The sequence below is a fragment of the Colletotrichum orchidophilum genome (assembly GCF_001831195.1).
Source record: "Colletotrichum orchidophilum strain IMI 309357 chromosome Unknown Scaffold_87.1, whole genome shotgun sequence".
Lineage (NCBI taxonomy): Eukaryota > Fungi > Ascomycota > Sordariomycetes > Glomerellales > Glomerellaceae > Colletotrichum > Colletotrichum orchidophilum.
This window is the reverse complement of record NW_019173043.1, coordinates 16,490-31,204: the sequence shown is the minus strand read 5'-3', so window position 1 is coordinate 31,204 and position 14,715 is coordinate 16,490. Positions and strand designations below refer to the sequence as shown.

The following is a 14,715-nucleotide window of genomic DNA, read 5'->3' as shown; positions in this document are numbered from 1 at the left end:
CCTAAATATTTTTTCAATAAAGCACTGTCAATCGATTTCAATTTGACGGAACCCCGAGCAGTCTGGTGTGTTCAGTAAGCAGAAAAGCAGGTAGTAACGGGGAGTATGATTCAGGGTAGATGCCAGCTGCAACAAATGCCTCCAGGCTCGCACGGTTGAATGAAGTGTCCTGGTCTCCTCATTCACTACCTTGCTTCAAGTGACGTTGCCGGCTTGTTTCAGAGATGACCAAGACCGGATCAGCGGAACCAAGATCGCCACTCACACGATCAACCACATGTAGACTTCGAGATCCGGGACGACCGCTATTGGCAAACACCTAAGTCAATTAGAGAAGCCGCCAGTCCGGACATTCGCGGCCAAAGGAGGAACACCGGCTCGGCCTTGAGCGGACCACCCACCTCCGACGATGAAAATGGGCCGGAATCCCGCTCAAACACCCAGGCAAAGCTGGTTCACGCGGACTAGCTGAAATCCCAACTCCGGGGTTCGCCGTTCCCACATTCTCCCTAGCATGTCTGATTTGCAATGAAGCCCATTGCTGAATGCCACAGTCCTATCAAATTCACTTGGTAGAGGTGGACAAACCGTGTGCTTGAAGATAACTAAGAACCGGCGCTCCTCAATGTAGGTTTTGGGTTAAGCATGCCTGCACCTCTTGGATCTGATGTCCAGAATTCTGTCTCGCATCCAGCCTCAGCTTGCTGCCCCATACCATTCATTACCAGCCAAAAAACTTGCATCATCTCTGACATGGTTGCTGTCAACTGGATCACCGATGCTGACTTCCTCGGCCAAGCTCTACTCATCTTGACTGCTGCGTTATGCATTCTCTGCTTGCGAGTCCTCTTTCGACCCGGCTTACACGCTGTACCAGGGCCTTTCCTTGCAAAACTCACAGACTTATGGAGGTTGGTCGACGTAGCCCAAGGACATGCCCATAAGACGCACTTAACATTGCACGCAAAACATGGGCAATATGTGCGCCTTGGTCCCAATGTTGTCAGCGTGCAGAACGTTGAAGTGCTGAAGACCATTTATAGCATCAAGAATGCATACAAGAAGGTGGTCACAATAGTACACTCTGCATTTCACATGTACCAGTCGCTGACTAGGTAATAGAGTGCCTATTATCGAGTCGCACAGCAGATGGCATGGGGAAAACTCGCGCCCACGCTGTTCTCCACGCTAGATGAAGATTATCATTCTTTGATTAAACGACCAGTGTCTTCGGCCTATGCGATGAGCAACTTACTCCGATTCGAGGCCGACGTCGACGAAATTATGAAAGTGCTATTTTGCCGTCTAGATGACTTCGCCTCCCAGCAGAAGGTCTGCGACATTGGGAAATGGCTACAATTCTGTATGTGGTTATTTGGAGCTGATCAGGACAGTTGACGCGCTGACTGCGAAATAGATGCGTTTGATGTCATTGGAAAGATCACGTTTGGTAAGCCATTGGGCTTTTTAAGTCAAGCCAAAGACGTTGGAGACATTACTGAGTCTCTCAGCAAGGCCCAGGATTACGTTGCTATGGTTCGTATAACCTACTTGTTCCCCAAGTCATTAAGTCGCAGGTAAAGGGGAGGAGTGCGCTAACTCTAATGGGGTGAATTTCAGGTAGGACAAATGCCATGGCTCGATTACTTACTTCTCAAGAACCCTCTCATGAGACTTTTGGGAGGCGGTACAGGGGCAATCGCGAGCTTTGCCATCAAGTGCTTGGAAGAGCGCCTTACCATGAAGCTAAACGAAAATGAGTCTTTGAATGACGACTTTCTACACCGCTTGCTCATTGCGAAAGAGAAACATCCCGGCATCGTGAATGATCGTCAGGTCTTTCAGTACACGCTCAGTAATGTCACGGCCGGCTCAGACACTACTGCTATCTCACTCCGCTCGATCCTGTACTTCTTACTGAAAAGTCCTCATTGTATGGCTGCCCTTCAAAAAGAACTTTCCGAAGCCCGAAGAAAGGGCAGTCTGTCTCTGCCCGTCAGATGGAGAGAGAGCAAGCAGTTACCTTATCTTGATGCGGTGGTCAAGGAGGCCTTCCGTCTCCATCCAGCTGTCGGCCTACTTCTGGAAAGGGTTGTCCCAGAAGAAGGGCTTCAATTACCAGATGGACCTTTGCTGCCGCCCGGTACGGTCGTCGGTGTCAACCCGTGGGTTATACACCGCCATCCACTATTTGGCGAGAATTTGGAATCATTCACTCCCGAACGGTGGCTCCAGAGGTCTGATGAGTCTGACGAGAATTTCAAGATAAGGAAGTCTCTAATGCACAGCGCGTCACTCACTTTCGGTGCTGGGCCTCGGACTTGCATTGGTAAAAACATCAGTCTACTCGAGATCTACAAGACCATACCAACACTCCTTCTGAATTACGAGGTACGTTTTCCAGAAGCTTTTACAGAAGTGTTCTCCCCAACTTTGATGTTCGTTTGGATACGTAAGCTCATACTGGATTCTAGTTCAAGATGAACAAGAAGGCAAGAACCTGGGACGTGTGGAACTCGTTCTTTGTAAGGCAGTCAAATTTTACGGTCAATTTAAGGAAGCTCCAGGAACAAAATGTCAAGTAGATGAAAGTTGTAATTCAAGGACGTTACCAAGAGAGAGCAGTTTGCCTACGTGCACTTGGCAGGAGACGATGGCTCAAGTCAAAAGGTGCATGTGGACAAGAATACATGTCCAAGACCTTTTTGAAGCCTTAATCACAGGGAGCTTGTCCGCCAGAATGATCTTCTTGGCAGTCCTTTTGCTTTGGATGCAGCCAGCAAGGTACCCACAAGAAACACCAACCTTGTTGACTGCTAACCTTTGGCACTTGTTGTCTCTCATAGACCTTGATGGCTTCCCGCGGACGGCTTCGTCCATCATGCGGACATGACCCAAATGAGGTACACCATTTTTAAAGACTGAGAGCTGGTGGTAGGATTCATAGCCGAGGATCTTGAGGGCGTAGTAGAATCCCAAATTTGCACTCCTGTGGAGATAAGCTCATATATGCTCCAAGTCAGCCTTCACTTTTCTGGGCGATGACTTTTGTTAACATCGCTGGTGTGTCAAGTAACTAGATTGGACTCATCGGCCAAAACTCAGCAAGATGACCTTCATCTATCGAGGGTTTGGGTGCAACGACTTACAATAGATGTATTGCAACATGACCAAACAACTCTCACACCTGTCGCTAGACAGCTTTCAGAATATAGCAGCAGAACGAACCCATAAGAGTAGACCATATGGGTCTTTATTCGAGATTCTCATCCACAGATTGCAAGATATGGCTAACGCCAAACGCATCAAGTAATGCGGTGTCCATCGTCATCACTAAGACATGTACATCAACCCTAGAAGACTTCCGAACCTATCTTGTAGCCAGAGGTCTTCCCGGGATGAGCAAGCGTTCAATACCTTGTTATACAAATGGCAATATAATGAATTATCCAGAAAGTATCGCCCTATTCACCGGCTAGATCACATTAGCTTAGCTTTGCTTTGGAGGAGCCTCGGTACGTACCAGTCTAAGACTCTCATCAGCTACTCATTCCCGCAGAATTACCGACCCAGAAAGCTTTTTCCTACCTCACACAACCACAGACATCTATTCTCTTGATATATATAGAACATTTTCTTCTTTTTGATAGCATCTAAGGACTGGGATGAAGAAGCTGGCATCGTTTGCTTTGTTTTCTATCTACTTGAACACTCGTGTGAATCCACATATTCTCACAAATTAGGGATGCCTTCAAGTTGTGCTTAGCGATGTTCTTCTACCTCATCTCCCACGACGCGCAACTCGCATTAAACTTCTCATTACCGGTGGATCGCAGTCGGAGTGCCCTGAGATAATTAGACACAGCATATGTCTTTCGGAGATGGCTTCACGCACGCAGTGGTCAGGTGGGAAACCCTGAAGGAGTGCTTGAACCAACACAAACTGTCGACCTGACATTATCGGAGATGGATGAGAGCAGCAACATGTCTTTAGCTATGCTGAACAGCTGTGATAGATAGACGTTCTCAATGACATTTGCTTTCTCATCTGCAATCGCGCTCGAGTAAAGGCTGAATCCCAACTTGCCAAGGATATACACACTCACACTCATAAAATCCACCGATTCTCTCACCAAAACAGCTCACCAAAGGAGACCATCAACATGGCAACCGAATCCGAGCAACACCTCTCGCAGAGAGTAGGACTATTACCACAACCAATGCCATCCCCCAAGACGATTGACACAATTCTTCTCAATCACCCGTCCCCTGCGGTCGAAACTGACTTTGATGCAAACTTTTGTCAGATGGTGGCTTCACGACAAGGTCTCCCAGACACCACCAAAACCGAGATTCCTTCGGATGCCCGTCCGTCCAACCCGGCAGGTCGCAGCTGGCCAGACCCCGGCAGGCTGGACGGTGAGCTCGAACTTCCTTTGCAACAATGCGGGCTCCAGCGAAGCAACGCATTACGTCGCCGAGTTCACCCATGCCGGGACCTCACCACTTGCAAGTCTTCGCAGCAGCGATGGTATTCTAGAATCGCGAAATATGAGAACAACAAAGACAACAACACCAACACCAACAGTTCATCGAGTTGGAAAGCGGCCAACGACCTCGAGTGGGGTTTCTCATAAGCAGACTGACTAGGTCATGTCTGACACTCCTGCTGCTGATGAGATGGATAAGTCGGCGGGTGCGTTACGGAGCAGGGACGTGTCTCAAGAGCGCGGTGATTGGGCCTGGAAGGGCCCATGGGTATCCCATATGGATGCAGTTCATACGACCCATGGGTAATTTGTGGGCTACTCATGAGTCAATGGTAGAGGATGGCGCTTGTGGGGAACGCCCATGGGTAATATGGGTATATTGGATTCGTTATCGGGCAGCCCAAATTACCCATCCCAAAAAGATGGGTGCCCATGGGTGTTCATGGGGGCCCATGGGGCCCAATTTCCAATTCTAGCCGTGATAGTATGATGTGGGACGGGGAGGACGAGGCAACGACTCATGCCACCCATCTTGACCCTCAGATTGTGGCCAGGTGCTAGTGTAGTGTCTCTCGGGCGCTTGGATGGCACAAGGGAGAAGGATATGACAAAGGAGTGGTATGGCGGAGTGACTAACACGCTCATGTTTGCTACCAAGGTATGTACATTTAGGCACGGTAGAGCGTCAATTCAGACATTTTTCTTCCTGGCTATAGAAATTGCAACTGAAAAGTTTCCCTCAGTTCAAGAAGATTTGGTCGACATATAAAAAGAATGGCCTTAAGAAAACCCTCCTAGACGAGGCGGAACGAACGCTGTACCTAGAGAAGGGGGGCTGTTTCTGTAAGAAGGTATGGCACACAGCAATGGCTATACGAAGTGGTCAGGAAATAGTTCTTGTCGCCGGCCCAAAGGGAAAGAAGGGAAAAGGCGAAGTCAATTTAAACAAGCTGCTTGGTCGCACCAATGTCGACAAATAAAAGGATAGTAGTAAAGACAAAAATTCACGAGGCCAAGAGTAAGCGCCACAACCCAGGCGACATCAATGGACAAGTTGTCGGCTACAGCTTCCATAGTAGCGATGATGGCAGTCAGGGCGAGGTTCTCGACGATACTAATAGCGTTTCTGTGCTTTATCAAGCTGGGGACTGGGCGGCACCTGCGTGGTAATCCATTTTGAACCTAATTATGGCAGAGAATAAGAATGAGTGGTGATTCAGATGGCCATGTTCACAATGTATGTTTAGTAGAGTCACAGTGTGAGTTTATACAGCAGTTTCGCTGGCAGTGTCTCGCAGTGTATAGGGATGATGGGACTATCGCTGCCCCCCTCAATCTGCGCACTTGAGCCGGTATCTCTCTTAGTTGAGGCTGAATTTATGAGAAATTATGGCAGATGGGATGTACACCTGTCGAGTTGGTTTCTCGAAAACAGGCTCGAATCAAGTGGTTCCTCACAGTAACGACGTTCCCAAGTCCTGATGCCCACACCTTTTTGCAGCCGTGACATTATATTATTCATGTATCGTTTATATAATCAATCATACAACGACCCAGTCATCTCATCAGAAAGCCACCTCTCCTCCCGCCACGTCGTCAAGGCAAGCAAGACAAAAAGCCCGACAACCGATCCAGCACAGGCTGCTGCTGCTCCTTGGACGCCGTAGTCTTGTCGTTCGAATCGCCCACGCTCACAGAAATATAGCATCCCGCCGTGCCGGCAACCGTATTCTCCTCGGGCAACCTCGCGTTGCCCCCGCAGGTGCTCACGTCCGGACCGGACAGCAGCCCCGGGTTGATACGGCTCAGGACCCACTTGAACTGGTCCGGGTCGTTGCACTCCGTGTCGCTGACTTTTGGGAAGTTGACATTCAGCCACGTCTTGTCCGGCAGGTACGGCGCGCCCCCGCTAACAAGCTCATTGACCAGCCGCGTCGCGAGCTCCGCGTAAATGGTACTCCGCGCAGGCACGGGCAGCGTGTTCCACGCGAGGGCGCCTTCCGAGGCGCCCGAGAAGGCGATGGCGGGGATGCCTTGCTTGCCCGAGGCGTAGACAGCCGTGCCAACGGTGCCGGAGAAGAGGACCTGGAGCCACAGGTTTGTGCCGACGTTGGGGCCGGAGACGGCGAGATCCACGGCGGCGCCGTTGAACTGCTCCGGGGCAAACTGCTCGATGCCGTAGCGCATTGCGGTCACCGGGTACGAGTTGACCCAGCGGAGGTCCTTGCGGGTCTCGTTGAGGCCGACGGGTCCGCTGTTCGCTGGACAGCTGTCGTATTCGCAGGCGCTCTTGCGCGGGCTGGGCTCGACGTCAAGGGAGCCTAGGTTATATCAGCATATGCCCCTCTTGGATGCGCCCTTGGAAAGGCAATTGCACGAACTTGAGCCGGACTTATTCTCGGCGGGAGCCGACAGGAGGACGTCGTGGCCCGAGGCCCTCAGCGCGTCGTTGAAGGAGCGGATGTAGAGCTCTGCCCACCCATCGTCGTTGGACTGGACGATGCGCACGGCCTGCACGGCGAGAGCCTGTGTGAGCAACGCAAAGGTGGCGTCGGGGCGCATCGTGATCTGCGATGCGGAGGCGGGGAAGCACGCGGTCCGATTTGGGGGTGAGATGGAGGCGTGGAGAGGAGGAAGGGCGGGCGGGCGGGCGGCTTGCGAGGGGAGACGGGAGGATGCGCGATGGAGCGATGTTTCTCACGATGAGTGCGGCAGCTTTCAACCTTAAGTAAATGAGCAAATCAATACCCCAAGGCCCACGGATGGCCCTGACCATTCGGGAACGTCATCCGTGAACCACCTTTGGGACGTGCCATTGGATCGCGGACGAGGAGAGAGGAGGAGGCCTTTCAAGCCTCAGCTCACCGTCCACCCCGGTTGCGATGTGAAGCTGGCCGACGGCCCACGGGAGCTGCAGGCGGCGAATTCTCATCCACCATAATGTTACCCTAACCCCCGCACACCAATGGCTGTCAAAGGCGCCGATGCGCTCCTGAATCGGTGAAACCTGCCCCAAAGAGGCAAAGGGCCAACCGAAGGAGCCGAAGCTTGTGTACCTCTGCGCCTATTCCTATCCGTAGAGCTGCGGCTCGTCAATCGCCCCCCTCCCGATTAAAGATCCCATTCGACCATCCAGAAAGACCGCGGAGCTCTCGACCTGCTTGCGCTCGAACACGTGGGTCTCTTGGTCGCTGACATTGCACCGGCGACCGGTGCCGCAAGAGGGAGGCAGTGCCGATAGAGAATGCGACCCTAGACGGGAGGACTAGGACTAGGGTTCGTTAGTCAATCTTCGTCCCAACGAGCTTGCATCGTCGTGCAGGGGTACATGCTCTTCACTTCAAGGGGCAGTCGAATAGCATCCGTCAACCACGCACCTCGGCTGTCAATAACTTCAATATTCGTGGGGAGGTGCGGAAAGTCTAATCATTTCTAGATTTCGTTGTGGTGTGAAACGGATAAACGGCAGCTGTTTCGATATCATTTCGTGCGGTGGCCCGATATCGACTAATGTGAAATTGTCACAGGCCTTCGACACGGTTCTATTTTTTCGACGCTTGATAATGCGACCTAAACCAAACAACTCGTCTTTTGGGTTCTTGGTGAATTGAGAGGAGCGGCACCAGAGTGTGCAGCCGCAACCAAACAGGAAAGACTTTTCGAAACCGCGGGATCCCCGAATAGCCAATTCTAAGCTCGACAACAGGCCTGTGCTTCTAAGCTGGTCAACGAGGCGGAGCGACGGCAAAGCCACAGCAAAGCCACTTATAGGTCGAATCACCTCATCTCCGCCAAGGATATGAAAGTGGCTGACGTAAATTTGGCCGAAGTATGGTCCACCCATCAATGATGCGTAGAATTGTTGGTGAGCATAGGTCCCCACAGCCCGCTGTCCGAGATCAATGTAAAAGAAGAGCTGTGGCTTTTGGCACTATCCATTGGCAAGGCTGCTGACTATTACCAGACCTGGCGTTCGCGATTCCATGTCACTGAATCTTAAAATGGCTTATGAGTCCCGCCTTTTTGAGAATGTCAAATTCCTAGAATTCCTCGCCGGAAATTTTGTGCTGAAGTGCTATGCATTACGATACATGTTCTTGCTACAAAAAGGAAACACGGCATCCGTCTGCGATCACTGCAGGAAGCTCGAAGGAACCTCGGGACCTGCGGGAAGAAAGTCAGCATGAGGCACATCTACAAATCACCTTCCTTACTCACCCCAGATGTGCAGGTTACCCGGCGCCGCGGGCAGACGGTGCGTCTCCTCCGTGTCATCGAGCAGGTCGCCGTCAACGTAGTGCTCCATAATGAAGCCCGAAGGATCGAACCTGTCCCCGTGTCAGCTTGCCATATCCCTTGCAAGACATCGAAAAGGCATCGAAGCTCTCATCGTGGACTCACCAATAGTCAAAGATCTGACTTCCCATAATATGACGGCCTACGCCCCAACAAAGCTTGTGGCCCTGTTCTCTCAGCCAGTCATGGCCCAACACCTGAGTATCAAAGTCATGCGTCTCGAACGAGGAGTGATGGACGTGGAACTTGGGGCCTTCAAGGAAAAAGAAGCAGTGGTGGTCGACGAATTCTTTGCCACGTGCCAGGCGGAAAAAGACGGTCACGCCCTTGTCTTTGTTGTCGGGAGCGTGGACGAGCTACATGGTCTTGTCAGAATGGCTGCGATCGACTTTCGCGCGCTTTGAATACTCACCTCGCTGGGGTACAGGTTGAAGTTGCTGGTATAGAACTCGTACGCCTTGTCAAAGTTCGTGAGACACACGCCAAAGTGGCCCAACTTGTGAACCGGCGCCGGGCGCTTGGTCAAGCGCTGCTTCTTGTTCACGTCGCGATGCTTCTCTTCCGGCTACAATCTGATCAGCATAAGCTCCCTGAGTACCTCAGTGCGTTTCGCTCACAAAGTTGAACTTGAGGTTAGGAAACCCTGGGTCCCTCTTCTCAACCGGCGTCTGATTGTACAAGAGATGCAGCGGCCAGCCATCGACGGGGTCTTTGAACGTCACACATTTGCCGCCGCCTGGTACATCCTTGAGGTCGTAGATTTCTGTCGCACTTGGCAATGTCTTTGACGCGTACTCGAGGTCCTCCAACGACTCCACAACGAACGCCGGACCTCCGAACTCGTCCTCCGCTGCCTCCTCTGCACATAACACAAACGGCTCGGTGCCGTAGCCGCGATAGAACGTTTTGTTACCCCTGCGCTCGATTTCGTAGAAGCCAAAGTCGTCGTAGAACTTGTGAGCTTCTTCAATGTTCTTGTGCTTGTAGAAGACGTGCGCCAGGCGGACGAGCTGAATCTTTCTTTCGGGCATGGTGGGCACAGATCGTGGGTGCTGGGAGATGCAAATTTGAAGATTCGGGAAGAGGGTTGACTGTGGTCACAAAGTTTCGGCGCCGGATGCCACTTATACGGGCGAGGAGGGACGGAACCGTCTTATATCGAGAGCTGGAGCTGACATCTCACCGACGCGAATGCCGTTGGATGGGCGATCCAGCCATGTTTGTTCCCCCGCACTACCCCACTACAGTCCATCGGACGTCACGCACGGCTCGGTACTTGCGCAAGGGGCGTCAGAGTCCGGCGCAAAAGGAGTGGTGGCTGCTGCAAGTTCGCTATCTTTGGAAGCGTTGTGCTGCAACTTTAGATGGTGCGGTGCCGAAGCTCAGACGGCGATTCGGGGTCGTGGCGTTTGGGTAAGGCGCTGGCTGTCGCTGGGATGCTTCTCTAGAGAATCCCAACAAGACCGAGGCGCAAGGGCTGAAGCTGCCACTCATTTCATTATCTTAAGTGCATCATGTGCCGACTTGAAGATTCAATGAGCCGTAGTGAGTAGTGATTTACTTCGAGCTAGGTGCCGAGTGATTCTGCCGCCTGGTTTCGTGGCGTATCAGAGCTTCCTCGGCACACCAAAACAGACGTAGATGAAGGATGGGTGAACCATGCTTTCTGACGGATGGCCATCGCTTTCGGGGCCAAAAAGTAGCCCCGAACTGATGCAACAGGCACAAAAGTTTGCCAAAGTTTGCCGGGAACTGGCTGCTTGATACTGAATGGGCCATGTTTGCTGGACATAGTCGAGTGTTCTCTTTCCATCATCAGCATGTGGGGTAGTGCCATCGCGGGGTGCATGTTGCCGACAGGGTACAGAAACCCGAAAGTCCGTAAATCCGCGGGTTTCTGGGCCGACTTTCGTCAGAACAAACAAGAGCCGCTGCCGTGAGTCGTGTCGATCCAAGTTGTGTCGCCGGACGTCGTAGGCGTAAACTGGATCCCGAACGGCCCCGTCCAGATCGATCTAAGACGCTCGGGAGTGGGCCAGCCGGTCGGACGAGTCGCCAGACTTTGAAGCTATCGGAGCCGAAGTTGACGGTCAGTCTTTTTCCAAAAGAGGAGACTCACGTCCGAAGCCAGCATAGGCCTGGGGCGCCAGGGTCCATTCGAAGCGCAGTCTCTCCACCGCTCCGTTCAGAGTATCGCGGCGTTTCCCATCGTAGCCCTAACCCACTGCAGTCCGCACAGTTCCATCCTTGAATTCGTGACCGGACGCCATCAACATCCCCGCTTCACAGTGGATTCATCACATGGCGTTGTGGCAGAGTGGTCTAATGCGCAAGACTAGAAATCTTGTTCCTTCGGGAGCGTCTGTTCGAATCAGGCCAACGTCGACTCTTGCTTTTTGTCCGCTTCGATGACTGTCTCGTGTGGTGAAACGTTCGTGCCTGTCTTATTCATGCAAGTCCCGTTGACATGACGAAGGGCAGTAGCAAGTGTCGCGGTGTCGCGGTGTGGCGGAAGTTGGTGGTGATTACTGCGATTTAAATGTTCTTGAACGTCGCTGATGAGATGTGACAATACGGCTGAAGACAAATGGTGTACGTACCCAGATGGGATTTTAATTCACCATGTTTCCTCGCAGAAGGCCATCTCATTTTTTTTCCACTTTCCAAAAGTCAATAGCCACGGTGCCACCTCAGGCGTCCCACGTGCCTGTGTACCTCGGTGGGCCCGAGATGGAAAGCAGGCACACGCACAGGCAGGCAGGTACGTACTCTTTTCTAGCCTCCCCACCATGGAACCTGACCCGGATGCAGTGACGAAGCCTGTCGCGAGCAATCGGAATCGCAGTCGCAATCTACCCTCGCCCTGCTTCCGCTCTTAAACGTATCCGTCACTTATCCTGGAACCTGCAACAGCACCCTTCGACGCCTATCCGTCGCATTTTTGATCGCCTCGCACTTACTACAGAGCTACCCGAACATCCCTCCTTCACCGATCCGATGCCGAAGAAACTCTCCAAGAATCCCCAAGGAGGGAGCACCACAAACCTCGGGACGCCCTCGACCTCGACAACGAACTCCAACTCCCTCTCCCTGCCTCGAATCCTCACCGACGAGCTGCCCCTCCCCAAACTCATCGTCTTCGATCTCGACTACACTCTCTGGCCCTTCTGGGTCGACACTCACGTCGCCGGCCCGCTGAAAGCCAACGCGACGCACTCGGCAGTCACGGACCGCCACGGCGAATCTTTCGCCTTTTACCAGGACGTGCCGCGGATACTCTACACGCTGCCGCTGGCAGGCATCAAGATTGCCGTCGCGTCACGGACGTCGGCGCCCGACCTGGCAAAGGACATGCTGAAGCTACTACACGTTCCGCCGCCGAGTGCCGAGGAGGGCGGCAGCGGCAAGAAGGAGAAGACGAAGAAGGCGCTCGAATATTTTGACGCGCCGTTGGAGATTTACCCGAGTAGCAAGATTAAGCATTTCGAGACGATTTTCAAGAAGACAGGTATCGCATACACGGATATGCTCTTTTTTGACGACGAGAGTCGAAATCGGGAGACGGAGAGCTTGGGGGTGACGATGCAGCTGGTGAGGGATGGTCTGACGTGGAACGAGATGGAGAAGGGCGTGGCGGAGTGGCGCAAGAGGAGGGGTCATTCGGGATAGAAGTGCCACGCACGATTGGGCCGGTTTTTGCATAGAACGGCGTTCTTGGGATTGGGCGACAAAGTTTCATCTCTTCTTCATCGTCGCATTTGGACACGGATAGGATAGACGCCATAGACGGAACGGCGAAGACGGGATGATCTGAACCTAGATTCAACCCCTGTGCGCGCGCGCCGCTAGGGTATTCAGGGTAGATGGGACGGTGCAACGTCATGATACCAAATGTTGGAAGTTTAAAAAAAAAAATCGAATTGAATTGGTAATGATGTAACTCCAACCCTTATTGCCTTGCCCAGACCTACTGCTCCCGTTCCCCAGTCACGTCCATCACCACCGGGGGTATTGATTCAAACCAACCCAGATTACCAAGCAGATCGACCCTACCAGGCCAAACATGCAATCCTAATTCTCCGTAACCAAAGTCTCATGCTCATGAATGCCAGTCAATCCCGACGGCCTATGCCAGTGCCGATGTGGGCGCCGACGTGCTGCCCTCGACGTGCTTCTCCGCAACCTGCTTATCATCCGCAATGGAAAGCTTCTGCAGATCAGACTCGGGCGCGTCGGCAACCTTCACCGGCTCCTCCGCCTTCTCAGCCTCCGCCTTGCCAGCCTCCTCCGTCACGCTGCCCTCCTTGGTAGCAGGCGTAGCAATCGGCGTCGGCTCAGCCGCGGGTACCTTCGCCTTGGGCGGCCACGTCTTGGGGACGGAGCAAATGGCCTCCTTCTGCTCCACACCCTTGACGTAGCCGATGCCGATGCACTCGACGCGGGTGCCGTCCTCGGTCTCGCGCCAGATGGCGGGGCGCGAGGTGAAGCGGTCGTGGCCGGGCGCCCACTCGATGATTCCCTCCCACGCCGGGTCGATGGTTGGCTGGTCGCCAAACTTGAACTCGAGCTCGCCGCCGTACTGCTTGGGGATGTTGCGCGGCTCGATGAACTGCTCGAGCGTCGGGCGTACCTCGTGGGGGCTGAGGATGAAGATCTTGGAGACGGTGATGGGGTCGAACCAGCGCTTGATCCAGGCCCAGACTGTTGAGAAGAAGGCTGGCGCACCAATGATGAAGATGCCTGGACGTTTTATCTGTCAGTGAATGAAATGATGGGCAAGGTAGTGATGAAGAAGATGATGGTCCACTCACGGTCAAGAGTTTCGGGGTAATGCGCCGTTGCAAGCTGACTGGCAGCCTGCATATGCCCCTTGAGATTCCAAAACTGCTTCAGGCTGACTCCAGAGATATCAACAATATTCGTGCTCAGCGTGATTGGGGCGTCGCGGTGCTCGCGGTCCTGCAGCTGCGTCGACAGCGGCTGCGTGAAGCGTGTGAGGTTCTCGTACAGGGCGAACAGGCGCATCATGCCCGCGGGGGTCTTGCCGTCAAACTTGGCCTTGCTGAACGTCGATTCCTTGCCCAGCTTCTCGTAGGCGGCGATTGTCTTGCTGTCGAGCTTCTGGACCTCAAAGAGGTAGATCGGGATGCCGCGGCGGTCGCGGCGGCCGAGCCATTGCGGGTAAAGGCGGCGAGACTGCTCAAAGGCTTCGAGCTCGATGGTCTCGTAGAGCACGTCAATGTCGTTGGCGGCGCGCCAGGACTCGGTGTCTTTGAACTGCGTGAGGGCGTCCTCAGGGACCCATCTTCGCGCCCGCAAGTATCGGCTGCAGGATAAGGCGGGGGGCAGAAAAAGTCAGCAAAAGTGCCTTTGGGTGTCTTCCGGGTGTTCCGGCACAGGAAAGCAGACAGGACTGCGGCAGAAAAAAGAGGAGCTCGTTGGATCACTCACAGCAGAGTCGGGTCGTCGTGGGAAGCTGGCGGGCCTGGCTTGTACAGCCCCTTCTCCTCGAGCAGCGTCCTGAAGGCGGCGAGCTGCGTCTCCTCGTGCTCGTTGAGGTGACCGAAGTGGCCGTGAGGGTACCCAACGTCAGACACCGTCGAGGCGTGGGATTTGACCCTGGTCGCGGGGTCGGAAGATGCGGTATCGGTCGTCATTGTATGTGAGTAGGGTACGGATACTGTTTGGGTATCTGTGATTTGGGGTCGCAAAAGTGATGTGTTACAAAGAACGCAGCCGTCGTTGCATCGCACTTTTTTTGATTTTGAAGAACTTCTACTCGTCAGCGCGACGGTGCGAGGTCGCTCAGGGAAAGGGTCTGGACTGTCAGCCCGGCATGACGGGCGGACAGCGGCAGGGGGCGGGCGCGCGGGATCCATCCATAGCCCATTTGGATCCAGTCCATTTCCTTTTGATGTGGTAATCGACT

General features: G+C 53.4%; 6 protein-coding genes across 6 annotated transcripts; 3 read left to right on the top strand and 3 right to left on the bottom strand.

Moving 5' to 3' along the window:
* Nucleotides 1-753: 753 nt before the first annotated feature.
* Nucleotides 754-2,585, top strand: CORC01_09514 (uncharacterized protein; the record flags this gene model as incomplete). The annotated part of the gene is made up of 5 exons (XM_022621143.1): nucleotides 754-1,065; nucleotides 1,123-1,363; nucleotides 1,418-1,536; nucleotides 1,621-2,391; nucleotides 2,475-2,585. The coding sequence occupies 5 exons, from the start codon at nucleotides 754-756 to the stop codon at nucleotides 2,583-2,585; spliced, it is 1,554 nt and encodes a 517-aa protein (XP_022472289.1).
* A 1,578-nt stretch (nucleotides 2,586-4,163) lies between these two features.
* Nucleotides 4,164-4,637, top strand: CORC01_09513 (uncharacterized protein; the record flags this gene model as incomplete). Its single annotated transcript, XM_022621142.1, has 1 exon — nucleotides 4,164-4,637. One exon carries the CDS (start codon nucleotides 4,164-4,166, stop codon nucleotides 4,635-4,637), a length of 474 nt encoding a protein of 157 aa, XP_022472288.1.
* Nucleotides 4,638-6,086: 1,449 nt separating this feature from the next.
* On the bottom strand, nucleotides 6,087-7,052 carry CORC01_09512 (5'/3'-nucleotidase SurE; the record flags this gene model as incomplete). The annotated part of the gene is made up of 2 exons (XM_022621141.1): nucleotides 6,087-6,811; nucleotides 6,872-7,052. 2 exons carry the CDS (start codon nucleotides 7,050-7,052, stop codon nucleotides 6,087-6,089), a joined length of 906 nt encoding a protein of 301 aa, XP_022472287.1.
* Nucleotides 7,053-8,622: 1,570 nt separating this feature from the next.
* On the bottom strand, nucleotides 8,623-9,817 carry CORC01_09511 (glyoxalase; the record flags this gene model as incomplete). Its single annotated transcript, XM_022621140.1, has 5 exons — nucleotides 8,623-8,654; nucleotides 8,709-8,818; nucleotides 8,892-9,142; nucleotides 9,199-9,351; nucleotides 9,404-9,817. 5 exons carry the CDS (start codon nucleotides 9,815-9,817, stop codon nucleotides 8,623-8,625), a joined length of 960 nt encoding a protein of 319 aa, XP_022472286.1.
* Nucleotides 9,818-11,783: 1,966 nt separating this feature from the next.
* On the top strand, nucleotides 11,784-12,455 carry CORC01_09510 (magnesium-dependent phosphatase-1; the record flags this gene model as incomplete). The annotated part of the gene is made up of 1 exon (XM_022621139.1): nucleotides 11,784-12,455. One exon carries the CDS (start codon nucleotides 11,784-11,786, stop codon nucleotides 12,453-12,455), a length of 672 nt encoding a protein of 223 aa, XP_022472285.1.
* Nucleotides 12,456-12,912: 457 nt separating this feature from the next.
* On the bottom strand, nucleotides 12,913-14,443 carry CORC01_09509 (CRAL/TRIO domain-containing protein; the record flags this gene model as incomplete). The annotated part of the gene is made up of 3 exons (XM_022621138.1): nucleotides 12,913-13,526; nucleotides 13,598-14,112; nucleotides 14,238-14,443. The coding sequence occupies 3 exons, from the start codon at nucleotides 14,441-14,443 to the stop codon at nucleotides 12,913-12,915; spliced, it is 1,335 nt and encodes a 444-aa protein (XP_022472284.1).
* Between the last annotated feature and the right edge of the window lie 272 nt (nucleotides 14,444-14,715).